The sequence below is a fragment of the Brachionichthys hirsutus genome, chromosome 3 (assembly GCF_040956055.1).
Source record: "Brachionichthys hirsutus isolate HB-005 chromosome 3, CSIRO-AGI_Bhir_v1, whole genome shotgun sequence".
NCBI lineage: Eukaryota > Metazoa > Chordata > Actinopteri > Lophiiformes > Brachionichthyidae > Brachionichthys > Brachionichthys hirsutus.
The window spans coordinates 9,914,320-9,939,013 of record NC_090899.1 but is presented as its reverse complement, the minus strand read 5'-3'; the positions used below and the strand labels follow the sequence as shown (position 1 = coordinate 9,939,013).

Genomic DNA, 24,694 nt, shown 5'->3' with positions numbered 1-24,694 from the left:
CAGTTCGGAACGTGTAAGTTTGTAGTATTGACCAAACCTGGCCAAAATGCACGTTTTGTTTTCCAGAATATTTTTTTACTTTCCTTTTTAAATGCTTTAGCATTTACCATAACACACATACAGGTACAGGCAGCACTTTGCATGTATTCGTAGTTCGTATTTGTAACAGGTTTCCTTATCCTTCAACCTTTCTGCTATGATCTATTCTTGACCCAACCTGAGGTGCAGCTGAACCATTGCTGAATCAGTCTGTATCTTTTTGGCCTGTGTTTACATAAGTAACATAAGTAATACTATTACTACTACTACAACTAGTGTGTGTTTGTGTGTGTGTGTGTATATATATATACTTTATGGCATGACAACATGAGCCCATTAGCAGACAAATATATGGAGTTGACAGAACTGCTGCAGAATTTAATTGGGTAGATATGCAAGGCTTATTTTTGTACTAAGCTCACCACAGGCCAATATGCACATTGATATGTGTCTTTATCCAGTGCCCATTAACGGTGAAGAGAGGCAAACATGGATTTGTTCACACAGAGAAAGTCACAGCCACAGTCTCTTTAAGGCATAAAATGGTGTTTTAATCTACAGTATACTCAGTGAAAATCAGTCATACACCTACAGACTATTTTATTTTTTAACCTTTATTTCACTTCTTTGGAACCACTGCACATGCAAAGCTTGAATAATCTTCCTTATTCCACAGCGAGCCTTTCTCGCCGGAGGTTATGAAAGGTCATGATGGATTTTAAGTCACATAATTTAATTAAATTCATTTCATTTTATTTCTATAGCGCCAGATCATAAAAGAAAGTTATCTCAAGGCACTTTACAGGTGAAGCAGGGAAAGACTTGCAGTGAAAGATGTAACTCAACTTATCACACAAGAGCAAGCACTTTGGCAACAGAGGCAAGGAAAAACTTCCCTTGAACAGAACCTAAGACTCGTAGTGGGCGGCCATCTGTCTTGACCAGTTGGGTTGAGAAAGACATAGAGAGAGAGAAAGAGAGAGAGAGAGAGAGGTAGAAAGGCTGATCCAATGACAGAGAGGGAGAGAGATCTATAGAGAGAACGACAAAAAGACAGAATGGAACAGAATGCATTAACAATGTATCCTGTAGTTTATAATATGTGGAGGAAGCTGCTGAGCAAACTGCTGATTCGAGAGCTGCTATACAAGAAATACTAAAACTGAAAATAAATCCTCATGTTAGAAATGAAGGTTAGCTGTTTGGACAGTCACAGGTCCAGGTTGTGCAGGGCCATGGACAGAATGACCTGCAGACTGAGACAGAAAGAGGGACAGAAGAATTAGAGACAGAGAGAGACGTTCTATGCAAATGAAATTCGAAAACATTCAGAGAGGCGATGTCACAAAAAGTCAGATGGCACAGACTTAAAAACATTTATGTGCACATGTATAGTCACATTCAGAATTTTGTACACTTAGAAATGTACAAAGTTTGTCAATTCATAACAAAATCAATTTCAAGACATTAGATTGGCTGTACATTTGTGCCAACTGACAGCCTGCCAAATACGCCCCGCATCATCAACACGCACCACTTCCATTCACATATGCATCTGTGTATTTTGTGGAAAATTCCCATTGCCAGCTATCCCACGGAACACACACGCTCACACATAGAGCATTGCCAACATAGAGACTTGTCATACCCTCTTAGCAACTTAATTTCTGTACAGAGGCTCGCACAAAATCGAGTGAACCAGACCATCTGGGAGGAAGTGGAAAACATACAGAATTGTATTGTTATTTATTCCTATGCTGCCCAGTCATTGCAGCCAATTTTTCCTGTCCTCTTACACACTGCACACCCAGGCAAAGAGTGAGAAAACTTACCGGGGTTATAAGAATGTGTCTGTCTCTCCATAACTTTGTGACAAAACTGCAGAAGAAAAGAGGTACAGATGCACAACGGAGGTTGACAGAGAACATGTTAGGATGGTAGAGAACAGAGGAGAGGGGTGGACATGGAGGGCCCCTCCCCTGAACCATAACTACATGCCAACACTATATTTGGGAAATATTCAGAGGTTTTGTCATTTGTCCCATTAGTTGAGTTTATATAATTATGCAGTAATCGGGGTTAGATAATTGCAGAACTATGTTTTCTTTTCTGGTTTTAATTCTTTATTATGGTGGCAGATACAGTGGAACCCCGATTACTAATACTACTACTGTACTTTCGCCTTGTCCCGTCAGGGGTCGCCACAGCAAATCAATGTTCTCAGTGGAATATCGATACAGTGGAACATAATTCGTTCCGTAATACTGTTCGAAAACCGAAACTATATTTCCCATAAGAAATATGGAAGCTAGAGTAATCTGTTCCTACGCACCATATAAATCTCCATTTACATGCATATTAATATGTATACTCAAGGTATATATACCTTGAATAATTATTTCATCATAACCATCAATTGACATACTAAGCACGCTTGTTTGAAGTGATTTAAAAGGAGAACAAAGTCGGTTTGGTCTTGATTTTAGCTACTTTAGTTTCTTGCATGACTGCAAAGGGACTGTGCTTTTGTGTGTCTGTCTGCCTGTGATGATTGTTGCTTTGAATTGCACAGCTGCATGTTAGCAGGCTAGACTCTTTATGCACCGTCTGATTACTACCTGCTCCCTCTGATTAATGTTCATTAAGTGTGTGTGTGTGTGTGAGAGAGAGAGAGAGAGATCTGGACTCAATTGCCCCTGCCATAACTCAATCAACACCATTGAAGTGCAAATATTGCCCACTTTGTGAGCCATTTTCTCATTCAAGTCTCATCTCGCTGAAGCCAATTTGACTTTCACTAATGAGGATTTTGACTTGTCTGTTTAGATTTTTTCTTTTACTTTTTTCAATATTTAAATGATTCTTGTTCTAATGTTTTCATTTATGGAGTGAAAGAGGGGTTGGCTTGAATGAAATGATTCCGTGAAATAATGCTGTTGATTGCTTTTTCTTGCTTGACTGATTATGGCAGTTTCCCTAAATCGTACTGGAGGAGATCTTCTAGATTTGAATGACCATAAAAAATCACAGTGATTTAAACTGCTTTCCTACATACAGATTTGTTTTTTTTAGGGAATTAGATAATGAAGAATATTTACCTATATTTGTAATATAATTTAGACATTCTCAAATCTGCAATCTGTGTACATCTTTTGTTCTCAAGGATGAGAAGCTAATTCGACTCTGCACATTACAGTGGCTTTTCTTCCTTCAAACTTCCCTCCTGCCTCTTCTAGTTTTGAATATATATTCAAAGTCTGGCTGTATTTTATATACTTTCATGCATTTTAAATATATAAATTAATTTTGGTTTATATTTTATATAAAATTCCATTCTGATACATTGATTCATATTTTTATGTCATTCATACTCCTACTGTACAGTTCACTGACTGTCCATATTTAGGATCCATGTCCACCTGAAACGTGTACATCTAAATAACTCCTCTTTTACCATTACAGTGTGTAAAATAGAAAACAGCAACAGCTGAACACACATGATGCATAGAAGGCTTTTTGCATTTTAATGAGGACATATATATATTCACACCCACTCTCTTCTTTACATTTATTTGCAGATACACCACTATCTTTTTTTCATATTGGAAAAACCGTTCATGTCTCATGTCTCTTTAGACTTGCTGTTTTTGTGTGTTTTCCATGGTAGCGTACACAGTTCTCTGGATCTAATCAGTTTTTGATCAACTTTCCCATCCCATCTATGACCCGTTTTTATATAAATTTGCACAATTGCATACAATTCAGACTAAATATGAAGCAAGGAGACAGCGATATCGTCAGCGGGTGTGTGCCAGCTTTTAACCCAGTTCGGCATTCGAGGTATTTGAGCCTCATCTTATAGCACAGAGCCACCAGGATGTCCTTGCAGCTCATGCTTTTCCTCCCTTATCATAATGCATACATACATTTCTCTCATTTTAAATGGACAGCTGGAGGGCTAGCCTTGAACACCAATGCCATGTTTGCTAGATAGGGCTGTCTATGCATGTTTGATTTGTTGTGTTTTCCGGTGTGGCCTCCAGTGATAATCATAATCATACTGCTATTGCCAGGGCATTAGTTTGAGCTGCAATTATAGATTAATGTGGATGTATAGATGGGTGCATTACACACACAAACACACAATCTTGCTGTTGTTTTCGCTTGCTTTCACACACAAACACATGCACACAAAGGCATCTAGCCCCACAGGGACATAACTGACAATCAACCTGACAATCACAGCTGAGCTCTGATTGAGGCTGCAGTTGCCAACACATACATTTTGAGACACATGCAATGTAATGCTAAGGGTTTGGACACACATACACTGTCAAACAGGCATCTCAGTAAGCAAATAAATAAGGTTTTGATATGTTTATACATTTAACTGCGGCTGTGGATGTAATGTCCCTTATAATCATTGCTGCAGAGGAAGGGAATACTCTCAGTGGTTAGCAGCACATAGCCACATTCTCAACTGGGTTCGGCCACAGAAAGTCCAATGATCTGTGCAGAGGTGAGATGTGTAATCCCCCCAATCATATTCAGTCTTACGTCCATAGAATGATATTCAATTCATGTCCAGTATATCAACAGAGTTCATATCTTGTCATTTTATAAACTGATGTTTGAGACCTGTTTAATGTATGTTGGATTATGTTTGTGTGCGATATCATGTATTTTAAGAAACTGGGTTTTCTGCTTTCATTCTGTGTTTTCATCATGTTTGTGTTTCGATGTGATTCATTCCAGCATCTGAGACAGTAATCAGCCTGCAGGCCACTGTCGGCTGTGTGTGGGGGTGTGCGTGTGTGTGTGCGTGCGTGCGTGATAGAGAGAGAGGAAGACGTCTGTCTGCCCTCTCTGACACGCTACATCTGTCACCCTGGTGGCAGACTGGACTCGATGAGGTAATCAAGTGTGTACAGCGCATTGTCTTTGTTTGGACAATTTCTATTTGTGTGGCAAGATTCAGAATGTTGTGTGGTGTGTACTTATATGCAGTTTGAGTCCATCGTCAAGGAGGAACAAAACACATTTTGCTTCCATTCCTTTTTGTATTCAGTGTTAAACTTGGTCTTTATTGTTACAGATGTAATGGATCAACAGGCATACATATGTTAGAGTTATAAGTTCACAATCATCTGTAATGGTGCTCATACTCCTGGCTCTGTTTTCCTGTACTTGACCTCCTTATGAATGTGACTGTGTGAGGTTATTTTAGAATTGGCTATCAGATTGGCTGCTGAAGACAGAACATCTGTCAAAATAAAAAAACACAAAATAAAAACTGTTGCTTGACCAGCATTAGTATAGTTTCATCATCACAATTATTTCTTCCAATGTTCGGACCGTCAAATTCCTGATTTTTGTGACATGTCATGACAAAATTATCAAACAGTCTTTTGTTAATTTTATTGATATTGAGTTCCATTACATACATATACATCTACATACTATTTATTCACTGGATATCCTATGTTTATTTATATTTTAATTGTTTGTGTGCTATTGACACTTTGTGCTGATAACCGATGCTGCTGGAATATACATTTTCCTTCGATAGTTTTTCCAATGGAATTTAAGCGATCTCTATTATTAACTTTTTGAGTGTCATTCATGTCTAAAGACAGTTTTTGAAACCCAAACATTCACTGCCAACCCTGATGTTGAAATCTGCCTCTCTTCAATGGCCAATAACTCTGGAACGAAAAATGGTAGGAACACACTTTTTTTTCTGATGAAAGAAGAGACTTCAATCTTTCATTCGGGCAATGCAAAATCGGGAAAAATGCGCAAAAACTAGGGCACTCAGCATATATAGCTGAGTTGAAAATGCCTGGCACTCAATGAGTTAATTCTCTGAAAGATACCAAAATATGTTTTAACAACTACTTACTGTCATGTAGTGAAGTCTGTTTAAGACTGTATTTTTACATTCATGGAAATGGCAGCACACTATTATTGAAGTGCAGTCATTTCTGTTTTTGTGTGTGTGTTTTGTGCCTGTGTGTGTGCGTGTGCGTTTGTGTTTTACTCAACTATGAGGAGGCTGCAGAGGCTGGAGGGTATTGTTGATTCGATGCAGGTGCAGAGCATTCTGTTCTGGCAAAACCCTCTCATGATTCACTGTGGAGGTGGAACCTATGAGAGCTGTACGCTAAGTAGCCTCAAGGCGCACACACACACACACCACCAGCAGGACCTCAGCCCAGTGTGTATTGAGTGCAGGGAGATCAGGGTAATTGCTATTGAACTAGTTTAAAGAGGTTTGGTATAGAGGTGTGTCGAGTCTGTGTGCGTGTGGAGCTTTGTGTCTTTCTTTGTTGGTTTTCATGTTGTTTTGTTTTTGCCGATATTTGCGGCATGTTAAAATCACTAGGTCTGTCTCTGCAAGTCTTTTTTTTCATGCTATCAAAGGTAGAATTCAGAGGTATAATATCAGAGGTCCTGCCCAAACTATCCTTCTTCATCCCTTTGCTCTTTCTTATTTGCTGTCTTGCCATCTCTCTCTCTCTCTCTCTCTCTCACACACACACACACACACACACACACACACACAAACAAACACAGGCAATCACATTTATAAACATGCACAAGTTTCCCAATTCATGACTATCAGCATGACATTTCACACAGATTAGAGCTGAGTCATTGATTTGTTGCTAAACCCTGATTGCTTCAAAATTGCATGAAGAAGAAAACTCGAGATCAATGTGTTTTAGCTAAAACATTCATGGAAGTCTTCATTGTTTAGGTAATATTTGAGACATGTTTCAAGTGGTAGGAAAAATATGATTGTTTAGATAGTCGTCTGAAAACTAAATGCCAGTTTTGCTATTTCCAGTAGTGGATGACTCTGCTGGTCGCAGCAGCAACTGTGTGTAAATGTTGGTTTGTTGGTGTCAGAGTTTGTCATGGGGCTCTTCTCTGGGTCCCGTCATGGTGATTGTCTGGTCTACAAACCAGTAGGTGACATCGTGGAGGATTTTAGAGTTTGTTGCACACCCCTAATGTACTGTCTGAACTGTTCAAATGTAAGTGCTTTCAAAGAGTACTGCTTGCCTGTATAATCCACGTGTCTTACTGGCAGGAGTGTGGTTAAAGCTGAAGCACTTCTTTCGGCAAACGCTTACCTTAATTAACTCACCACTGAAATGTCTAAGCCGTTACTTCATAATGTGCACTGGTAGTTCATTTTTCAGGGCCTAGTATTCTCTAATCTTTAAACTTTTTTTATCAGCCAGACCTCAGGAGGTATTCTTGATTATAGTATTCCTTCTATCATGCTTTGAAGTGGTCACCAACAATTCAAAATTAATGTTGGAAACATAGATTGTCGGAGCCAGTCGTATCAGATGTAAACACATGACTTTCCTTTCTTTTGTATAGGCAAGGTGAGTCAGTCTGCTGGCTGCCAGAGCACTGATTTCCTCCTCATACATATTCAAAAGGAAACCTGAAGCGGTATCAATACACTTCTGAAAGCATTATATCTTAGGCCAAACAGATATCTGAACATTTCTGAATGTTGAATGATAAGCACAGACAATTAAATGAAAACTATTTGCAATAGGGTAATAATGGTGTATCATAAATATATGAGCCCACAAATCTATATTGGATTTGGTGTGTATTGTGAGAGGCTGTGATGTAAGCGACAACTATACACAATCATGCATGTCTGCCGTTATGTCATGTTCTGAATCCAGATTCTCGTATCTGGATTCAGACAGGATTCACAAATCCTGTCTGATTGTTTAGGTGTTGATTAGAGAGTAAAATTCATAAGTAGCCACACCGCATGTATATATATAGCGATTCAAAAGTAGTAGTAATTTAATAATTATATTTTCTATTCGACAGCCGATGATGAACAAAATGATCAAATGTTGATGCAGTTCTCTCTATTGTAATGCTTTTTCATGTACTTTTTAGTGGGGTCATCTCTTGACAGTAAAGGATCAAAGGGAATGTCAAAATAATATGTTCACCTTGCAGTGATAGTGTTGAAAGGATATTTTCCACCCTTTTTCCGGAAACATTGATTTAAGCAGTCTCATTTTAAGTCTATCAGCATGCCTGTACATGCACTGTCTGGGTAAGAACACACGTGCACACGCCCTATTAAACCAGCCGAAAAATAGAAATGAGAAAAGGATGAAAAGAAGGAAAAGAAGTATGAAGAACAAAGAAAATTCACAGAGACAAGAGAGGAATGGAAACAAAAAAAAAATATTTTCCACAAAGAAAATGAAAACACCCTGAGCAATGTGTCAATGCCACAACTTCTAAGGCTTTGACACATTACTCAGGAAACCATCAGTCAACACAGTTTTTACAGTGCAGAAGTTGAAATGCGAGTAGAGGCCACTGAGCCTACAGGACACTCTGTTCCCACCAATGCAACTATATGTTGCTGATATTTTCTGAATTGCTGGCTGTGGTATAGACCAGGGGTCACCAACCTTTTTTGAAGCCGAGGGCTACTTTCTGGGCACCGATTTGGGCTACCAGTTTGATACACACTTCTGAAATAAAACATTTTCTCAATGTACCATTAATCATTAATGATATTCATCTATGCAATTACACTGATCATGTTTAATGATTACTCACACTAATTATTAACAACGTTTTAACAATGTAGGAGACAGATTTGACTTGTTCGGAAGTCTTTTATTTTATACAAACTCTTGAGAAACCATGGCTCGCGGGCACCTCACAAGGTCCTCGCCAGCACCGCGTTGGTGACCCCTGGTATAGATTTTATGTTGCATGAATTGATCATTTGCATGTGTTATAAAGCACCAAGGCATAGCAGATATCTATGGACTAAATGCACTCTAAATTAACTTTGGATCAATCAAGTTGGTTCAGGAAATGCTTTAGAGTGTCAGGATCCAGCCTTAAAGCAGTCAAATTTTAGTCATTTGGCGACAAATGTGAAAAGTTATTCAATTCAGTTAGAAGTTCTTATTCTGTACTAATCTTTCTACTACTTTGACGTATTTTCAACATGTAATTTATTTTCTATTATGTCTCAAATGCCATTTCTTTATCTGGAGGCCTTGTTGTAGTATTTAATTTTCTGATGTTCTGAATAGGCATTTTTTCTGTTAGAATTTGCATTGTATCCTGTAAATCGTTATTTATTTTTTAGGCCCAGAGGATGAATAGTACTTATGATCCTCTCAGTCGAGTTGCTAAAGCTGAAGTGGCTTGGGAAACCTTGAGATTGTAATTAAATTGTGAAATGCACTGACAGAAAACAAGGAAAAAATATGAAAGCTTAAGACTTCCACCCTTCCACTCTCTCTTTATCTTTCTCTCTCTCTCTCTTTTTCTCTTTCTCTCTTTTTTTCTTTCTCTCTTTTCTCTCTCCCGCTCTCTCTCTCCCGCTCTCTCTCTCTCACTGTCCATGCAGGTTCTCTTTGAGGTTTTTTCCTGTTATAAGGCAGCTTTTCCTCACCACATTCACCAGGTGCTGGCCCGTGGGGGAACAGAATGTTTCCTTTTTGCTGGCAAGAATAGTTACACTCCTATAAATAGCATGAAAATATAAAATTTTTGATATTTCTTTAAAATTAGAAAAATATGCAGGGGTGTAGAAGAACATAGGACATTGAGACGGAGGATATTAATGATTGCTATGCCTAGCGATGGTTTCTCTGGGCTGTGCAGATGGTTGCAGCTCCAGATGAAAACCATTTGCTCAAATGCTGCATTGAATACTGATTTTAAGCCAATGACCTTGTGTGTGGTTGATATTTGTTGAGCACCCTTTCTTATTGTCCTGTCTTTCTCTCACTCTGTGTTTAGGTAGGGGGAAGGCAACATGTGCTGGTGACAGAAGAGTCATTTGATGCTCAGTACTATGTGGCTCACAACAAGTTCTATGAACAGGTAAGATAATTATTAGAATATAATAATGTCAGGTGCATTATCCACATTGCATGCACACATTTACATTTTTGTGTTAATAAATTGTGCGTACATTTTTGTGTTAATAGTTCAAGTTGTCTCGTCTCTATTTATAATAACTACCTTAAAAAGAAGCTTCATTATATTGTGCTAACCAGGACACGAGTGATGTTGTACCTCTGGCCACTGGTGTGGACTCACTATTGTGGTGTAGTGAATACTGGTATTCACTTTGTGATTGTTCTGGTAGACTGCCATACATCCAACATGCCAATGACCCCTTTATGATCATGTTGTTCCCACTATGACATTGATGATGATGTCAAGGTGGGTTAATTTATAAGGGTATTGATTATTTGGGATCGGTTGTATGAAGCCATCTTGCCTGTGTCTCTAAATTGTTTTCAGACTGAAGAATGCTAACATGAATCCGAATAGTGTTGCAAAACCTTGTCTATGTAGGTAGATGCTGATTTAAAATAAAGCAAATTGTTTCTCAAATTGGGCTAAAATAGGAATGGTGCATTTTTTAAATACATTCATTCCATATCATGTATCTAATGTATAATTAAGATGGCTTTTATAGATTGGTTTCTGCTGTTGCTATATCCATAATCCAAATTATATATTTAAAAGGTTGTGAATGATCCAACTTTTCATTTTCACACTTACTAAATAAGATCAGAAGCCTCACTCTGCATGCTCGTAGAGTACTTACTGCAGGTGTCAGGCTTAAGCTTGTATTGACTAAAGTAGGTTAGCTATAGTATCACACAAACTCACAAATAGGCACGCAGGCCTTGCGGTGGTTAGGAGAGCATTTGGTGGCTGATAGCAGCAGCATTTCTACTTTTCACTGTACTAACATTAAGGTCAGCCCTAAAGACATGAACATTCCATTTCATACACATGAGCAGACATCTGCATGGCTTCAAAGACCCTCTCCCAACCTGTGAAAAATTCACTTTAAAACATCTTCAAATAAATCAATGTCCTCCTCCTTTAAGCATCATCAGAAACATGTTTGAAGTTATGCTTTTTATTAGCAGGGAGGGGGCAGGGCATGGTAATAATTTTTCCTCCCTTCCACCTTCCGTTCCTCCCCTCCCTTCCTTCTCCTCTGCACCTCCTTCTGCAGGCTATTGGCTTAAGTCACTCGGTTCATGTGTGTTGTATAAGTGCACGCTCCTTCATGCACTTGCCTTTGCAGCCATATGTGTTGTGCATCAGTTGTGTTGAGATGTTTGATGTCCCCCCCCCCCTCCCCAACCTTATTTTTTATGTCTTTAATTAACTCCATGAAGAGAAAGATCTCATTATTATCCGCATTGTAACTTCTCCTGTACTTCAAGGTGAAATATAAACATTACACATTAAATACTTCAGACTTAGCGTAAAGGTTGTGTCATTATATGATTACTCCAAGATTGCAGTATACATTTGTTTCTATAATGTAAACATCACCAAAGCATAGAGAACATTGGTGAGGGAGAAATAGTGGATGACGAAATGTGGAGAAAAATATTGAGAGGTCAGGAAAGAAGTGAACAGAAAGAAGAAAAGGACAGAATGAGATGGAGAGGGGGGTCATTGGAGGGAAGCTGGGAATAAGGTAGAGAGAGATGTGAGTGTGAACAAATGGTCTCGTTCCACTTTTACACCATCAGATGGATATCTATCCTGACGGATATAATAGGCACCCAACCCACCTGTGTGTGGGGGTGTGTGGCTGAGAGAGGAAGCAGGAGGTGGGGTTTCTGAAGAAAACGGACAAGCTCTTTCATCATGTAATCACCCTGTAATGGGCTTCGAATGACCTTACACACACCCTTACCCAGCTCGCCCACAGCTCTGCCACATTAACTCTCCACTTCCATCCTAGTTTGCTTCTCTGACACGCACACACACACACACAGTGGTCAGAGTGTCGAGCAGCAGGTGTGTTGATTAGACAGGTGTTCTCCATCTCCTATCATTTTCTCCCACCTGGCTAAAGACTGGCGGATTAACGCTGAGGCAGGCTTACTCCTGCCATCACAGCAGTAACTTTCCCTCCACCAGTTCTCTTGCTATGCTTCTGCCGGGTCAGTGGCTTAAGCCTACAGAGTTGTGTAACCGTTACACAGACCACCATGTAATCTGAGTCAGCAAACAGCACTGCTAAAATGAAATTGACCAAGATATTGAACCGCCAGATGGTCCAATAATCCGGTGGTGGAAATTGGCCAAAAAGTTATTGCATGTTATATTTTTAGCATTGCAATGATTGTTTTCTGAGGACAATGTCAGTACAGTGTCAGATAATTCTGTTCTTATGCTTTCCTCCATTCTACTTTTGTAAAAATAATATATATCGTTGGATGTTTAGTTAACTAGTGAACCATTTTAAATCCCCTCAATAATTACAGCATCACTCATATTTCATTGAATTTGCAATGAAGAACTGAACAAAGGAAGAAAATGAGGACTCCACACAGTGAAATAATTTCATAAGCGCATTTGCACATGATCTGTATTTTTAAGGGAAGGTTATTAAGAAGAAATTCCATTTCACACTAAGCTGTAGTTATAATTCTTTGTTTGCTCTTCCCTCCTGCTGTGATCAGCTCAGATTTATGGTTGCCATGGAGAAATAATAAGACAAACCATCTTACCCCTCTGGTAGACAGTATTTCAGAGCTGTTGCCATAGTTTTTGACCTTGAGAGCTTCCATAAGTTGAACTGAAATAGTCTGTCCTACTTATTTTTCTTGTCATTTTTCATGTTTGGTTATTCGCTAAACCAGATTTGAATAGCAATTATTTTATTACTTGATTAATGTCAGTGGTGTAAACTTTCAAAGGGTTAGGTATGATTGTGATCTCAGTCCACGTTTGCAGGTGCAATACAGTCAGATTCTGGATTTATCTTACTGGTCACTAAAATGTGATCACTAGTCATGTTTATTTTTATTTTATTTATTTGAGCATCAAACATTAGGCATAAAGTCAATGAAAAATAAAATAAAATAAAATAAACAAGTAAAATTTTCATAAACATACATGATTAAGATGTTCCGAGCACTGTTAGTCAACTGCCTTTGAGAGCTGTTTGTTACAAGGGCAGATGAAGAAGAAGATGGCTGCGTTCTGTATGGTGGTTCTTTTTCAAATTTGCAGTGACGACATTTGTGATATGCTCCTGACTTGCAGGTGCTGGTACCGAAGAGGACAGAGTTTAAAGGAAAGATGATTGAGGTGGACATCTACGACGCCGGAAAACACTTCCTGAAAGGCCGACCGGTCCAGGACAGCAAGCCGTTCACGCCCTCCATAGTTGCACCACTTCAGAAAGGAGAGGTTTCTGGCCTGATCCTGGTAAACACTCATACTTATCCACACCTATACATCGATAACCGCATAAAGTGTTTTACCCAATCGATTGCTAAAGTGCTGTATTTCAAAGTGAGTAGTACAGTAAGCAAAGTGAGAGAGATGATCAAATCTATGGATAAAAACACATGGATTACTTCATGGATAAACGTTGAAATAAAACACACCACAAGCAGTAATTATATTATGATTTGATTTGTAGTTAAGTTGATCTATAGAATAAGAAATAGCCCAGAAAATACTGTAATCTTAACTAGAGTGGCAGCAATATATGTCTAAGAACATTTTCTTAGACCGTTTCACAAGAACAAAATACACTGCATTATAAATAGTATATTTTTAACCTCACTTCCCAAGTCATTGCCGTCCATTCAAAGTAGGTGTCATTAGTATTGTTAATGTATGCATATTGTTTAAGTACATCTAGTAACAGAACATGACTTTAACAACTGTCTCTTGTGTTTGGGATTTAGGGGTCACATGACTTTGGAAGTAGTTTAACAACCAATTATGTTTTTACATCATTGGTTCTTCTCTCAAATAATATTCAGTAATTTTGCTTTGATAAAACTATCAAAGATTTCAGTGGTCTGTATTTATCAGCGATGAATTAAATCAGTTTTCGACATATACGTCTGGGTACCAGGTGTGCACATATTCCCGATACATGTGTTCTGTCTAGTATTCTGTATCTTTATAATTCTAGTTGTTGTGTTTGTTCAAATTTTGTTCATTCAGTAAATGAATAAACTGTATGTCTGTTTGTGTGTGCGTGCCTGCTTACATCTTTCCACATTTTCAATCCTTTCTCGCCTCTGCAGTGCCTAGAAAAGCATCAGTGTATCAGGCATGAGATAAGCAATTTAAGATAAGCCGCGGCTGGCTAAACTGTCCTCTGTGTTCCTTTTCGTCACACACACACAGCCATAGATGTACGCACACACAAGCACACGCTAGCACCATGTTAATGTATCTGTTTCACTGCATGTTATTTTTCACTCTGACTAGCTGTAGCTTATAGATCAGGACATGGAGGCACAGAGCAGAATATGATACACTTTCTAATTTCACACTCCATCAGCCTTTACTGCCAGACGGGGAGGGGAGGGGATGGAAGTACCAGACAAGAGACGTGAGAAAGAAAGGGGATATTGATGAAGAGCAAAGAACAAGAGTGAAAGGGATGTCAGAGAATGAGCTAAAACTAAAGGAAAGTGTAAGGTTTCACACCAAGTCAAGCCACACATCACTTAGTCATGAAAAGTTTAGCAATGAGGACCAGACCTTGTCAAACTCACTGCGTCCTAAAGTCGGCAGCTCAACCGCCAAACTTCCTCTTCCCATCACTCTTTGAGCTTTTATTCTGTTTCTCTTTTCCAAAACAACCAGGCCTCCACATTCAGTGTTTCCTTTAGTAACACATGCACTGAGACTCAAACTCACAACATGCTACACTCTTTATGCTATTTTTACACACTTGTCTTGTTATTGGGATTGTGATCACTGTGTGTTGTATTACAGTTTTCTATCTGGATTTTGCAAGCGTTCATTAACGCTTGTCTCTGACAATTAACATATTGTTAAATTGAGTGATCTCCAGAGATGCTGCTGGTGATGTAGAATGAAATCTTTGTGACCTATGTGGTCGGCTTTTAATAACAGCAGAGCATCACTGGATCACATTGCTAATAGATAAGTAACACAATGGCTCAAAAACACAACAATATCTGGAACTCAGTACAATCCTGACCTACTATAGTTTTTAATTTGCACATATAATGATAGGGTCATTTGCATATTTTAAATTGTTTAAACAATGTTAGAGACTTTATCTCTAACATATAATCAGACAACACAATCATTCATACACACATACAGGTATCTGGCATCCTACGGGTACTGTATTTGAAAAGCATGTCTTTTCTGTGAGCCTCTGGTCAGTCTGCCTCACCCTGAGCGGCATGTGTGCAGGATGCATGAGTGATTAGGGAAAGGTGGGTAGATACTCACATCCATGTCCTACAGTGTGTAATTACAGACTTTTAACAGAGCACAAGAGAATAGCAGAATAATAAGGGACCTGGAAGAGAGAGATTGTGTGCTGAGGTCACGATAGATGGGTTATTGATAGATGGATGAGACCGAGCTTTCTTGTTTGTCAGCCAAGAGGAAAAGACTGAGGCGTGGCAGATGTGTGACTGATTGGATAGGCGGATGAACCCGCCGATATCTGTGAATGTGCATGTGTGGAAAGAGGAAAAAAGTGAGAGACCTATCATTTCAGAGATGAAGAGAGAGGACTGATTACACCCCGGCCAGCATCCATACTGATGTGCATGGCAATGCCTGGATAGATGGAAGAATTCTTATTGCAGTTGCATGTGAAAGCCTGTGTTGATGGGCGAGGACAGCTGAGATGGACACACCTGACGCATGGGTAGATGAATCGATGCATGCATGAGTGGTGAATTAATGGTACTCTGGTTGTGTATAGCCTAAGAGTACTCTGCTAAGGGTTGCCCCTTGCAGATGATGTGTTCTTAAAGCATGTTTTTGAAGCAGTACAACCAAACCAGGATGCAGGATTCTGAATGGATGACAATCATTCTACATTCGGTTTTTCCTCAAGTATGTTCCAGTTGTTTTTCAAAGTAAAAACCTACTGACGCAATTTGGTTCTTCCCATTTCATTACATGAAACAAGACCACATTTTTAGTAAGAGATAAATGTGATTTTGTTGACATGGGTGATCGCGCTTCCTCTTTTCGATCTTTCTTTTGCTGACTCTTTGTCTCGCTCCATCTCTCATCTGTCAGGCCCTCATTCACAGATCTACCCACAGAAATAGGAGGACAGAAATGAGTCATTTAGTGGAACACAAAAGCAGAGAAGGCACTCAACAGCATGGCGAAGGAAAGAAAAATAGAGTAGCTTCACCAGTCCTCATTCTGAGATGAAATTATAGAAAAGGAAAGGGGTGTATACGAGAGAGGCCAAAAAATAAGACAAGAACAAAATAGCGAGAGCGAGGTCGACTGAGAGATCAGGAGACAGAAAAGCTGCTTGAGTGCCATCCAATAATCAGGTCTTTTCACAGCACAATTTTTCAAGGAGACAGAGGGAGGAGGAGAGCGAGAGAAGAAAACAGCTACGCTCCCTCCACGAGATTCAAATTCACGGCTGGTATGAAAGACAGAATAGAACTATGAGAGAGCTGGGAGATGTATAAAGATGGAGGAATAAGAGCAGTAAACAATGACCCTCCTAAACCACATTTTGAGAGAGTAACAAGACAAAGGAGTATTACATTTCATGTTCTTTCTCTTTCTTTTTAGCTGCTGATATTTTACATTTTCCCAGTCTTCTTTCTGGTTGTTTTGTCTTCCTCATTTTTCTATATATTTTTTTCTTCAATGGTTTTTATTGTGTTCCATTGTGACCATTTTTACACAGTCATGTAGAGTGGGGAGCTCTATCTTACCACCGGATTTCATCCGGATCAGATCCGGATTGCAGATATTGTCGCGATATCACATTGCATTTACCAGGTTTACAGAAAAACCGCTGGATGGATCTTAATGGAAAAAAATGTGACGATGGGTCTTGGTCTAACTTAGATCCCATCAAATTTTGAGAGTGAACCGGATACCTGCCTGGATACAACATTACTTATAATGGAGGCTTTTTAAAAAAAAAATCATACCTCATAAAATGCATTAAATTCACTCATCAAAAATCACAGTCATAAAGGGGTCTAATATGAACCATTATTTTAAATGTCTTCTGGATCTGATCCAGAATGAGGTCCGTAAAAAATATACAATTTTAATTTTAAGAACCCCATTTACGGATTCAAAAATCAGTTAAAATATATATTGTTAATATTAATGAGATGATAATATCAACTCCAATTCACTTTTCCTTTGCAATGTTGATGTATAAAGATATCAACAACAATGTATAGCCTTCTGATGATGATCCAGATCACCATGTGAATGATGGTGAACATACACACACACACTCACCTGTATAAATGAGGAAATGTCTACATGTGAATGATCACACAATACATTAACATAAAACAAACACAGAGACATTATTATAGACCTCCCCAGTGTGAGTTTCAGAAACGTACGCACTGTAAACTACATGAGACACTAACTGCACAGGCAAATTCCTGACTGTGTTCACATGCAACTGTTACAGACTGCTGCTTTGATGTTGTATAACGCGCGCATGTTGTCATCTGTATTGCTCAGGAAAATAATACAAATCTAAGATGAGCCTTTCTTCTCTAGCCTGGAAACAGTTACTCTTCTCAAATCGATTTTTTAAACTTTAGATTTAAATGTTAAAAGGGTTTTGCTTAGCCTTTACCTGGCATTGTTTGCTCTAGTAGCAAACAATTTGTTTTGCGTTCAAACCAGCAGGCGTAGCTGTTTTAAACGTTTCACTTAGCATGTCAAATTGTATTACGTTACCTGCTCTTTTTGTATACTTGAAGAACCAGTGAGGGTAACAAAGGAAGGCATTGTAGTGTCAGGGTCTTTTCATTTCTAGTAGTTTTATATATAGATGCAGGATCGATGCAGCTCATTGTGAATGTCAGTGTGACGTTGTCAAATCATCCGTGACTAAAGGGCCTGTTATATTATAATAATAATAAAAATGCATTTTATTTATATAGCGCTTTTCTAGACACTCAATGTCACTTTACAGAAAGTACATAAGTTAAAAACAGCAAAACAATACAGACACACACACGCACATGCCACCTTGTTGGTCAGTGTGTGTCTACACTCTAGAGTGACACTGACAGCTGGTTAGGATCATGGGGGAAATGTGACCACTGTTTATTGTCCTTTCTGGCTCTCGTGGCTTGGTGTGAGTGTCAGTGTGTGTGTCTTTGTGTGAGTACGATTATGTGTTGGTGAAAGCCACACCAGACACCCAGGTAGGTTGGTTAATAAAAAATAGTCTGAGGATTTGGAAGAATGGTTTTAAAGATACAGAGATGTATTTGAGACGCCTGGGGAATGCATTGAGGGAAAGGGTATCATGGGACCAAACATGGCAGCAAACAGTCAGTCAATAGCCAGAGCCCATGTAAGATCAAAGGTTAATTACTATTTAATCTGTCTTTGCCACGTATGACATCATAATGCAGAGAAACAACTCGTTACATGTAAAATAACTGGATTACGTTGTGTGTGTGGGTGTAAAACTTACATTTAAATTGTCAGTTGATAAACACTACAAAATACAATTTATTTCTATATTTTTTTTTCTTCAATGGTTTTTATTGTGTTCCATTGTGACCATTTTTACACAGTCATGTAGAGTGGGGAGCTCTATCTTATTGTTTTTAAAACAATAATATTTCTAATAATAATTTTACTCTGCTCTACAACCGTGAGCAGAGAGCTTGATACTGTCCTTCACATGCCTTCAGGTGTCGTGCTGTCACTCTTTTGTTCTCATACTCTCTCTTCCAGTCATGTTCACAAACACAGCAAGCCACTTAGCGGGTGGTGAACTCAGCATCCTCTTTCCTGGCCCTTTCTTCCTTAGGTTTTCCCCCCCAGTTTCAAACTTTCCTCCTCTCTTCTCATTTTCTCCCACTGTGCTAAAATGCCCCTACTGGCACTTGGATTTTCACTCATCCTCCCTACTGCACTAGTAATACATTTTAGATTGTATAATTCAGTCTGTCCTCTGGCACCCTGTTGTTAGGAGACACCTACAGAGAGACAGATTAATAGGTGGATAAAAAAGAAGTCTGCATACTTGGCCTGTAAGTGAAGAGAGATATAGTATTTTTGCTTTCATCAATCTTTGTCTCTGTTCATTAGGTGTTCTTTAGTGTTCTCTAAGCCTACAGGAAATGCATTGGTAGTTTAGTTTTATTGTAATCGTTGTGCTTCCATCCAGGCAGCCTCTGATGTTCAGTTTTCTTTTCTCCTTATCTGTTTATTCATTTTCTCACAACCGAGCCAATGTTTAAAATCTCTGTTATGATCATATAATTCGAGTTTAAAAGCTCGGTTAGGAGTAGCACATGCTCTGTGGTCGGGATTTTACAAGACTGAGAGCAACAAAACAGCCTTATCGTTTTACAGCGACAAAATACCGTATCATTTACCCCATGAGGGAGTACAAAGATGATCCTAACATTAACCAAATGTGGACACGTCAGCCAGAACTCTGTTTCTGATTCTGCCTCCACCTATCATCTGAAGTTACTGTAAGTGACTCCTGAATGAGTCATGTAGGTGTAGTTGGTTATAGTATCCGTCCTCCATTGTGTACGGTAACAGACGAAACCATTCAGTGACGCTGCTGAGGAGAAGAGTGGGTGGAAAGGAGGCGCTCACAACCATGACAGCAGGGGATCAGCGGTAATGTGGACGACGGGGAGGATGCGACCAAATGCTATGTTGCTGTTCATACACACAGCTATGTACATGCAAGCATGCACTGACTCTGTTACATGCAGAATGAATGCATGCCTTGCATGTATCCAGATGTCTGTATGCCACAAAATATGCCATTCCTTTGCTAGCTGTTTATTATTAAAAAGGAAACAAAAAATAATAATAAGAGCAATCATAATAGCAGCAAATATGATATGTAATAAAATGCTGTGTTGGAGGGTGGCTGATTCGAAAAGACAAATGTGGTTCCTCGGACTCGAGTACGTTATGTCATTGATTACTGCGAGTACTGTGACTGCTATTTCAAAATTATGAAAATTACATTGATTAGCAGATCGATGAGCTAAAGGGCCATCTAGACAAGCCAGCTCAGACTGGCTAACTTCTGGAGAGCTCTATAAATCCAACATTAGCTGCTGTTTTATCAGCGCTGAATGGAGGTTTCAGTCCTGTGTGCTCTGCAGGGCCTCTGCATCCAGCGCACATCACACAAATGCACCAGGAACTACACTCAAAGGAAAAAGTCCTCTGTGTTTCCATGCCAACTTGTTTCTTCTTCAATATGAACTATTTAGTTGCAGACGATTGAACAAGACCTGATGAGAATTTTTGACATTGTGAGAATGAAGAATCACAGCGAGAATGGCTTATGTCACTTATATAAATATAAAAATCAAGCCTCTTGCAATTATTCCTAGTCAAATTAATTGACGGTTATTTTGTGAAGAAGTTGATCAATCACTCTAAATCTTCCTGAATAATTTAACTTTGTGTCATGAAGCCTTTAGCAGCTGTCATAAAAAAGCACTGCCCCAAGATTACATTTCCACACTTTCCAGGCATGACGACTGGACTTTAATTACATTTATTTAATTCTCACTTTAATAGACCCACATCCTGAACTGCAATCAGTTTTAAATTACATCTCAGGTCTCCATTCTCAGCGATTGGATTTAGACGTATGTGTAATGAAAGAGAGTGGCGATCAATGGGGGGAACAGAGGCTCTCATGGAGAAATCAGACTGTTATCAGTCTTCAGTGGGATTTTACATTTGGTTCAAATTGAACGTCCGATTAGACTTTCCGTGTTGCATCACCGCAAAACTGAGAGTGGTTTGAAATTCTGTTTCTGATGCTCTGTAATTCCCAAATGAAACAGAAGAAAGATGGTGATAAAACCCTGAAACTCCACTTAGTAACTTGCTGTGGGTCTTTACATCATGTGGAAACAATGAATGTATTTCTAAATGTACATAATTATTGGTAGCACTAATCAGCACCGGTGATCCATGACATATACCAGCTTAATGAATGGCTATTTATTTTCCAATCATCAAAATATAATCTTGATTTGGCTACGTAGGAGAAAAATAGAAACATGTTTTCTTCATCCAACTGTCTCGAGGTGTTTTTTTTTTTTTTTATCATGCTCCATTCATTCACCCTTCCCCTCGCTGTCTTTCATTGCCACATGCCTGCAGTGGTGGATGGATGTCTGCTTAATGGTCCAAGACATTAAGACTGAGAAGAACTCTCAGATTGCAGACACTTGATCTGTTGGCTCGGCGGCCTCTGTGATGTCAAGCTTTGCCGTTTGATTTGTGAGCGTGGCCAGTTGATTTAAACTGAAGATTATTGGCTAATTATTAATTGTAGGCATTCCTCTGTGTTTGTATACAACCAAATTGCTCTATCCATCTATTATTTATTTATTTGAACTCAAAAGAAAAACAATAAAGAATATCGAAAATACAAACATTTGGCACAAATCAAGCTTACAGTACATAATGTCATGATAAATATTACAATTCTCACTTTAAAACTATTTAACCCATTGACTCCTTGAAGGGATGAACACCGACATGTTCGATCAGTGAGGGAAACATTCCTCTACTCATCCTCATTTTGATAAACACCTGCCTCTTAGTTTGAGATGATGTTGGATATCTTTCCAACAACGTCTCCCTTAAATATTCCAGGACGTTGTATTGTATTTGACGTTGATATAAAGCAAAGGACATATCATTCTTAATCCTATGTTGTCGTCTTTCTGCGTGTTTCTCATAACAGGGGCAGATAGCCAATGGAGTCCACGGCCCTGCTCCTGAGAAGTCATCTTTTTTGCTGATGGGCTCTTACAGTCTGGACAGGGAAGGACTGAAGACACTAGGAATTGGGCTCGCTCTGGCAGCGGCCATATTGGCCTTCATCATAGAGAAACTGTTCTGACAAAACAACCCCGACCTCATGGAAGAAGAGCGGCATCGTGCCAGAATATAGGAGCCGTAGAATTAAGTGTGAAGCAGGTGAATGCAGTGATAAAACAGTCTCCTTGAATTCCAGCAAATATGCTCTCATTCAGTTTCAAAGAAAACACAAAGAAGAAAGACACCAACACAGTCAAGGATTATTTCTCAAGGAATTTGGTTCAGTTTGTTTTCCCTCTTTTTAATTGGTTTTTCTTTCAGTGCAGTCTGAATTAAATCCTCACTGACCATAGTGAACTCTTTTTGTAAAGACAGTTTGCTTATAAATTACTTCCTTGTTATACTATATTTTAATTAGGATCTATGTCAAATGCAAATTTTGGGTGACATTTGTGTTGGATTTGAATATTTTACAGGCTTTTTTCATGAAAATACTATTCCCTGTCGTTTCTGTACTAACGGCTGTAGCCTGTTAATAAACAGTCTCAATTGTTTTAAATGACGGTTTTCAATTTTGTATCTATTTCACGCACAAATTACTCACAATTCATCTGTACCTGTACAAAGTCTGAAGATAAGGAAAGTAGTCAGTCTATTCATCTTGCTGAGTTACAGAGCCATGATAATTGCTCATCGCTTATATTTTAATGTGTGAGCTTGTACTTTGTGTTAAAGTGTTATCCATCCTCCATTTGTTGGGTTAAATTACGCTTACATACAGAATGTGTTACTTTATTCAGGAGAAGTTATTTAATAACATTAAATATGTAGCCTTAAATACAGCAGACTTAAATTCAATTAAAAAGAAAAGAAGAATATTTTTCAATCAAATCCTTTTTTTTTATTGTTTTGCTATATTTTTGCTTCATGCATGAATGTCAGCTGGAGTTAATTTTTTAACATATGTCATAATTGATAGAACATAACTTACCAGAACAGTCATTGGGACTACAGACACACACCTAACATTATTGATTTGATATTTATGTAATGTCCTGTTCTCTTTCATGTCGATACAGTGAATATGATTACAGTTCCATTTTCAGATCTCAAAGTATTGGAAGAACATTACCGATATTATTAAATTTGATCAGATGTGGACAAAGATAATCAATGTTAATATGTTGAGACATTACTGGAGATGACAAGGAGGTGTTTTAGTGTAATTTACGTGAACTGACCCTGTACCAGAGCTACTCCGTCTGTATGTGGACATGTGACTCATTGTTTAGACAGAATGAAGTTAAGTTATTGCTTTTCTTGCTTTGTATCATCAGAACATCAAAAATTTATTAAAGGCTAAAATCCATTTGTCATTTGTGAAATTCAAAGTGTTTATCAACTGATTCATTAAGCTATGTTCTAATTAATTTTGTACCATTAAATAAGTTTTTTAACTGCTGTGAGAGAGCTGTGTCTCTTTACGGTGCTTGGATTTTACCCATCTTTCCATCTTTTGACATACAACAGTCCCAACGTGTGCTCTGAAATTTCCAGCGGTTAATAATGCATTCCCTAATCTGTGGTTCGCATTACTAGCACATGTTTCTGTCGGTATGTGTGTGCACGCACATCCCCAGTGTATATATCTAGTCACAAGCATCTCTGCTTGTTGGTGAGCTTGTTTGTCTGTCAAAAGGTTTGTGTGTGTGTGTGTGTGTGTGTGTGTGTGTGTGTGTGTACATGCTTGTGCGCTCTGATGTAGTGTCTGCAGTATCTTCTTATGTTTAATTTAGCAGAAAACCTGCACGTAGATGTGTGGTTCAGGCGTGACATGAGCCGTAGCTTTCTCAGTCAGAAGAGCTTGTTATTAGGCTGCCCAAAGACACACTTCCTTCGTATTATCTACGTGCATCGTCACACATCCGCACACAGACACAAGCACGTGAGATGGGTTATTCTTAAAGCTGGTGCATGTCTCACACGCGCACGCACACATAGTACATTGCAATGGTATATATTGTATGCGAGCAAAGATGCATGTCGAGAAAACCTGCACACACACAGTGGCAGCAGAGTTTTTTATTACCCGATCAAATGAAGCGTGTCTCACACATGGGCGTACACAGCAGCTTTGTATTATGTGATCAAATGATGCGTGTAGCTATGAAGCTTGTTACATCCATCCAGCAGTGCCCTATATTATTCTGCAGCCATCCATAATGTGTGACAGTTCTTTTGATGCTTTGTAAGCACATTTTCTCAGTGTGTATGTCAGTTAGAATACATTGTTCTCCAATGAAATATGGATGCAACGACACCCTTCATGTTCGGGATATCATCACTTACGATGAAATATTGAGGTGGCTGCCATGTAACGGAGATCATTATTCACTTTGCATCATTCACTTCAGTTGTTTCTAATAAAAGCAAGAGTTTCTGAATTCTTGTCTTAGTTGCAGCTGTTGTCAATTTGTCATCCATACTTTGACATTCTTTTGATGCAGAAACAAGCAACTTTGGGTGGAAGACAACTCGAGTAAGTTTGAAAATAGATGTCCATCTGTGTCGTCTTTCATCTTTTGTGTGATGTAATTTAATTTAAGTATTTTGTGTATATATATATATATATATATATACATATATATATGTGTGTGAGCGTGAGCGTGAGAAGTTTGAATGAAGTGGAGAAGGTTGATTTGCTGTTAGGTGTCCTTCCTGGAATCTGCTTGAACCACTCTCAGTTTGGGGGTTACCACCCGAGTGCACCGAC

At 38.7% G+C, this 24,694-nt stretch overlaps 1 protein-coding gene across 1 annotated transcript in view; it reads left to right on the top strand.

Annotated features, from left to right (window-relative positions):
* Positions 1-23,382, top strand: part of cdkal1 (CDK5 regulatory subunit associated protein 1-like 1) — a 123,834-nt gene extending 100,452 nt beyond the window's left edge. Inside the window, exons 13-15 of the mRNA XM_068758811.1 lie at positions 9,865-9,948; positions 13,159-13,323; positions 21,845-23,382. Of these exons, the coding sequence (XP_068614912.1) occupies positions 9,865-9,948; positions 13,159-13,323; positions 21,845-22,003 (408 nt within the window). The 3' untranslated portion in view covers positions 22,004-23,382. The remainder of the gene's footprint in view (positions 1-9,864; positions 9,949-13,158; positions 13,324-21,844) is intronic.
* Positions 23,383-24,694: the final 1,312 nt, after the last annotated feature.